This window comes from Aegilops tauschii, chromosome 2 (genome assembly GCF_002575655.3).
Source record: "Aegilops tauschii subsp. strangulata cultivar AL8/78 chromosome 2, Aet v6.0, whole genome shotgun sequence".
NCBI lineage: Eukaryota > Viridiplantae > Streptophyta > Magnoliopsida > Poales > Poaceae > Aegilops > Aegilops tauschii.
In genome coordinates this window covers 649645580-649652103 of record NC_053036.3, presented here as the reverse complement: position 1 = coordinate 649652103, position 6524 = coordinate 649645580, and the positions used below count along the sequence as shown (strand labels likewise).

At 47.5% G+C, this 6524-nt stretch overlaps 1 protein-coding gene across 1 annotated transcript; it reads right to left on the bottom strand.

Moving 5' to 3' along the window:
* Positions 1 to 2881: 2881 nt before the first annotated feature.
* Positions 2882 to 4669, bottom strand: LOC109761856 (mannose/glucose-specific lectin). The gene is made up of 4 exons (XM_020320681.4): positions 4307 to 4669; positions 3823 to 4009; positions 3471 to 3671; positions 2882 to 3348 (listed from the first exon to the last, which is right to left on the bottom strand). The coding sequence occupies exons 1-4, from the start codon at positions 4579 to 4581 to the stop codon at positions 3109 to 3111; spliced, it is 903 nt and encodes a 300-aa protein (XP_020176270.1). The 5' UTR covers positions 4582 to 4669; the 3' UTR covers positions 2882 to 3108.
* Between the last annotated feature and the right edge of the window lie 1855 nt (positions 4670 to 6524).

Here is a 6524-nt window from a genome sequence, read left to right as displayed (position 1 = left end):
TCGGTGGTTGCAACGTGTTCAAATACACATCAACATATATATGGGCAGTTCACGCCATTCTGAAGCACACACATTTTTGGAAAGTACATACACACACATACAATACACGAAAAGTAAACACAAATACAAAAATACAACACCGGAAGTACGCGCACACACATTGATAAAGGAAGTATATGTATATTACCGCGGGAAATACATACACACAAATACCGGAATCACACTCACATACAAACACATGCTATATTTGGGGAAATGCACTCACACAAATACCAGAAGTACACATACATACAAAATGCACACTAACATGAGAAGTACAAGTATAATACCATGAGAAGTACAAAGATATTGCCGTGGAAAGTACAACCTGCATCAAAAAATGTTCATCAAAACTTATCAACATCGAATCTAGTTTTGAACGTATGAACACAAAGAAAGCGAAAGCATTTTGTAATTTGGACGCTCGATATAAAAGATATTGCTGTTTCAAAATTAGATCCACCAACACGTACGGGAAAAACCCCACCAAAGCACCTTGGTAGTCAAAGATACTTTGCACCACGTTTCACTATCAAGGAGCAACATGAGTCTTTGCAAAAGTATTTTTGTTGTTGTTGTTGACCAAAATGAATGGGTACCGTCATGAATTATGCTCGGCCGGCCCCGATTGGGCGAAAATAGAATTAGAGGTCGTCCTCCTTTTTTTTCCAAAAGGAAGAAGTTTCGTTGATTGTTTACGGGGCTGGATAGCTAGGGATGTCGATCACGTGTAGCGATTACATCCCATCATGCCTAAGAATCTCACACGCCGCCGCCTCGTCATTGTGCAAATGGTTGCGCTTCGACTTAAGGGCATTTCCAACAGCCGTGCTAAATACGCGCCGCGCCGCAAATTTGCTCTTTATAGCGCGCGCGCAACCGATAGAAGGGCTCCAGCGGACGCGCAATAACCGCACACGTGGCATATAGAGTTGGGCATGCGGTCCGGATCGCCATCGCGCGCTGTGTATTTGGTGCGCCAGCTTTGGCACGCGGCACACACAAGCGCTCGCGCCGCACTCTCTCCACCGTGCCACCTTCGCCCCGCACGCGCCGGCACCGGCGAATTGACCCGATGGACGCCCGCGCCGGCACCCCCCCCCCCCCCTTCCTACAGCCGCGACCCCTCCACGGCCGCCGGCGCCGCCGCCGCAAACCCTAGCGCGGGGAGATGCCACGACCCCTCCACCGCCGCCGTCGCCGCCTCACACACCTTCGTATGAAGATGCCATTGAAGATCTTGCCAAAATCTTCCGAGCTTCACGTGATGAGGATGCGGCGCACGACAATGAAGAGGAGGAGGAAGAATTGTCATCGGAGGATGAAGACGAGGACGAGGCTTGGTTGTTGATGTGCCTTTTGTTTGTGTCATGAACTTGGTTTGCATTTTGAACTTGGTTGGCTGATCTTGTGGGCATGAATTTGAACTTGTGGGCATGAATTTTTTAGTCATCAACTTGTTTTTGTGAAATTATATGCCATGTTAATTGCATTTTGAATGTTTGAAATTCATTTTGTGTCCAAAGTGCAACATATAGCGAGTCGCGCGCGCTATATTTTTTGCACGCGCGCTGCATTTTAGCGCGGCTGCTGGAGGCAGCGCTGCCCGACACGCCAAATCAGACGATGGGCGCGTTGCAAAATAGTTTTTAGCGCGCCGCGCATTGGGCGGCTGTTGGAAATGCTCTAACTGCAGCAATCCTTGCCGGAGCGGGTAGTGTGCTCCTCCTATTTCGCTTCACCATAACCCCGCAAGTCAATGTGGGCTTTTGAACTCTAGATCAAAACCACCCAGAAACTATGCACCCGAAGTGCAAAGCTAGCTAGTCGTGGCTTGATTGATTCTCAAGCTGCACACACACGTACATGTAGACGTGTACATGAACTCGACCAGAGCTAGCTAGCTAGATCAATCGATCGTCTCGACGGAACTTGCAAACGTAGACGGAAAAACTGATCGGGAGATTTTTGGTGATAGCTACAGGCTCGTCTCAAGCCTGGTAGTTCTTTTGTATTGCTTTGATCTGGTGTTACAACGTGGGGGTACAGAGTATATATAGCAGCTAGAAGCTAATCTACTCGGTTACATAGTAGGAGTACTACTTGGACTATGCGTGTTGATCCGTGTCCGACCAGTACACAGCACCACACAACACGTCGTGGTTATCCTACAGTCAAGGCCTACGTAGAAGACGCCCGTCTCAACAGCTTCGTCTCCACCGACACACGCTCTGGCTCGGCGGAGACGACAACGTCCTTTGGGTACAACATCTCCATCTCAGTCGCCCTCACCGTCCGTAACCTCAATACGCTGCCCACAGGCATCACGTACACCAAGCCCCTGGCGGCCACCTTCCTCTTCCACGACCGGCTTGTGTACAACGTCACGGTGGCGGACAAGGGGCACAAGCACAAGCCGCTCAAGAGGGAGGTGCACCTCCTCCACCCCAGCAGCAGAACGCAACGGGGGTGTTCAAGGTGGAGAAGTGGAGATGCGCCTCTCCGGAGGGCTCACGCTGCAACGCCAGCCGCCACCGCCCGGCCTTGATGTCATCGTGTTCCATGAAGTCGACTGCGAACCTGCCAAGCCCAAGAAAACCGTCTTTTCACGAATGTATTATTGGTATGGTGCCTCTGCTGCTCCTCGATGCGCCACGCCAAAAATCCCCTCTGTAGGGTCTTCTCGGACTTGTTCTCTCGTCTCTTTGGGCTAAACCTGTCAGGCATGAGCTGTAGTCCGGGGCATACACATGATTCATGCATGAGGTCTACGGGCGCCATCACCAACTCATGAGCAGAAGAAAACAGATAAATTCAGTGAAACATCGACGAGGGCTACACGTCACTGAACGGGGGAGCTTTATTTCTCATCAAACATAATAGATTTACTCGACATAACAAGTGACGACAAAGCACGCACCCAGATACAGGGGGCTAATTAAAACTGCAACATGGAGGTCCCCATGGACAGTTCATCCATCTTATTGAATCGAACAAAGCAAAACACGTACGCTGGGTTGAAATAGACCAGAAACTGCGCGCGTCACCGTCGGCAGGCTCTATCATAATTCAGACCGTGTAAACACCAAATGCGATGAGCTGCGTATCGTCGGCACGCCCAAAGAACCCGACGATGCTTTGGTCTTTCGGCACGTCAGCGTTGAAAGGTGTACCGGTTGTACGGCCATATGGTCCGTACGTTCCTTCGTTGGTGACAAACTTAAGTGACTCAATAACAGTCTGCCCATTGTAAAGGCTGACATATGTTCCAGACACTGCTTTTAAAATCTCCCGAGGCCCCAGCTCAACCTGTAAAACGTGAAGGAAAGGAAATGATTGATCATCAACTGACCTTGTAATTTTGCCAACTCTACAAAGAACAACGGCTAGTAATCCCAGAACCAAAACTTGAAAAAACTTGAAAAACAAACCTTTGTGCGGATGCCATTACCACCACCCCAAGAACCTGTGGTGCGCCTCTTGCCAGATAGGTCAACGTAACTGCATGAAAACATTGCAATTATCCCCTCATGGACGATTGTCATACTCTCTATGCGCCATGGTTGTTCTGACTCCGTAACTGAACCACCATGTCCACCCCATGGGCCAGTCTTTGTGAGAGTGGGCAAGCTCTGTATCATGGACAAGCAATATATATGATCCCCATCAGATAGCTTATATCCATTCCTAATGGCTGGCCAACAAGGATCGGCACGTCGATGAACTTGCACATAATTAAAGCACCAAAAAAAAAAAGCATCAACTAATAAATACTCTTATCACCTGCATGCTGCAAAATCCATGGAAGCGAAGCTCCCATGTGTTTCCATCCTTTACTTTTTCATGGAATTTCACCTTGACTACACCACGCGCCATCGCAAGATCACCTGTCCCGCCAACGATAGACCACTCACCTGCTTGTTCAACGCGCACTGTCTGTCCAACTACATAGAGCGTGGACCCCTTAAACCTGTGTAATTGGACTTTTAAGTATCCTAACAAGCTATAGTTTATTTGGCCCGCGCCTGAATGTACAGTGATGTTACCGTTGACCTGACAACTCTTATACAAGCTTTTTTCTTTCTTTCTGAAAATCAAGGGCTAGCGTCGGGTGCTTATAATTATAATGCGCAGCAAGGGGCTAGACTACTACTCTCTCTAAACTTTAGACTAAGTCGTAGAACTACAAATAAAGCAAGATATACCTAAAATAGAATAGTGTGGCCTAAATACACATGAAAAATACAAATATAACATGTACATATACCTCCCATTCTCGAACACAAGGGTGAAGGATTGGTGCGATGCACCAGCATGGATTTGCATCCCTTGGGCATGACCGACTAGATTCGCGCCCGAGCCATCGCCATCATATATTTGCCAGTTGACAAGGCTTGCCCCTCCCCACCCAGTGGTAGCATTGTTCTCTTTTATGCTGGCATAGCTTGGGGGATTAGAAATGTTGTACAAGTAAAGACTACCGAAGTTAAACTCGGTGTTTTCCACGAGTCCAGGGAACGGTGTAATCTGGAATTTGGCCATGGGCGAGTGGCGGGGAGAATACTAATGCTCAAGTTGTAGCTTACTAGGATGGCTAGCTGGACTGAGCTTGTCTTAGTTTGTGTGTGTTGTGGCTGACGATGTAGGGGTATATTTATAGAAAGATCTCTCCCCTCTCTGGTTCACGTGCTAGCACTACTGGAATTTCCAACTTTGCCGATTGCCTAGGGCACTAGACAATGTCTGCCGAGTTTCACACTTGGCAAACATGAAAGAGTGTAGATTTCTATAGTGTAGCCAAGCCGTGGAGAGAAGAGAACGAGCTCAACCGTGCGATTCACATGTAGCCGAGTTCACCGGCTAGCTGTGGGGTCACCTCTGTCTTCTCCTCGCATTCTGTTTTTATAAACTACTAGCACAAATGTCCGTGCGTTGCAACGGGAGAAAAGAAATCACACACTCTAACCATAATAAGCATTCAAGGACCCTTCCTCCTCGGTCCACGTCATCTATTTGAACACGACAACCCACAAGTGATAACACTTAGATCAAGTACAATAGAGCTGAGTCAGCGGGCTATAAGGAATAAACTAGTATATTTTTGCTTAGTTGAAGGAAAGAGAAGAGGAGAGAGAAGGTAAGCGGGCTCTTCGTGAAGAGCCAGCTCTAGCACGTGCTCCTAGACACTTTGTGAGAATGAAAGATGGGTCATATAACAAAAAAATAGTACACTCTTTTAATCTATTATTGTACATCTTAACTATAAGATGGGCTGTATATGACATGATATTGGCTTATAGTCAGCAGCTGGCTTTACTATTAACCATGCTCTTATCCTCCGACCCAGCCTCGCCGATGATGGTCACAGTGTCCAGCTAAGCACAACATGTCTATATATGGTTAATCCCGAGGTGATAAGGTCAATCACCTCTTGGCAAACCCGTTCTTGAACTACATCCGCAAAAGAAAATATCTGAATTAAACTATCGGGCTGGACATGAGGGCCACCCTTCCTGAGTCCCTCTGCACACACAATACATGTCCCCTGCATATGGTCCATACACCATTCCTCATATTGCCCCTCGCTTTTGAATATGGACTTATTTTATGGAGAGAGGGAAGGTCCTACACATGTCCCGGCATGCCTCCTCCACACCACACTATGGTGTAAAAATGTATGCATAATAATTAGTTATTTTGTCTCTGCAAATGCACACTACATGGTCTAGCTTACAGAAGGTAAATTACAACAGTGGTAAAATTTAGAGACAACTATTTACAACCCATCTCATATCAAAGTGATATAATCAGATGTAAGGAAACCTCCTTTTGGTAAACATTGTATAGAGTATGTTATTTATAAATATTATAGAGTTTAAAAATATGTGCTAGCGCCGTGTCGCGCCGTCCTTCTTGCGTCGTCCCCGGCTAGCTAGGGCTGTGTCCTCCGCGTCGTCCGTGTCGCCGTGGTGCCCGTGCTAGCTAGCGCTGCGTCATCTGTGTCGCGTCGTCCTTCTTGCATCGTCCTCATGGTGACCGTGCTAGCTAGGGATGCGTCCTCCACGCGCGTCGTCTTTCTTCCATACTCTGGATCTGAAGAGGTCAAGGAGGTTGAAGAAAAAGAGCCATCGGATCAAAGCATCTAGGGCTCGATCGGAGGAAAAAGGAGAGGCCGCATTAGCTTCCTTGCTTTGGAGACGTGTGTAAGTGGGTTTGAGTCATTGGGAGAGGAGAGATGATCGTGGGAAGGATAGGGCTCGCTGGGCTTGGGTTGATCGACTTGGACCCAGTCAGATGAGATCGCTCAATCGCGAGAGAGGACTGATCGATCATCGATCATAGGAGCTTGACGAAAAGAGGTGGAACGGGAAACCTTACCCTGAGAAAAAAAAGAGAAACCTTCCTTCTTTTAAATCTCAACCGCCGATCTTTCAAGTTAACATAAAATTAACGAAGATAAAGGAGCGACGTATGGAGAACTATGA

What these genes read in the sequence shown, in the direction of transcription:
- LOC109761856 (XM_020320681.4), bottom strand. Translation starts at nt 4,581, where the DNA reads ATGGCCAAATTCCAGATTACACCGTTCCCTGGACTCGTGGAAAACACC. An exon ending in ATGGATTTTGCAGCATGCAG is followed by an intron (nt 3,672 to 3,822) that starts GTGATAAGAGTA and finishes TCCATGATACAG; the next exon opens with AGCTTGCCCACTCTCACAAA. An exon ending in GTAATGGCATCCGCACAAAG is followed by an intron (nt 3,349 to 3,470) that starts GTTTGTTTTTCA and finishes CACGTTTTACAG; the next exon opens with GTTGAGCTGGGGCCTCGGGA.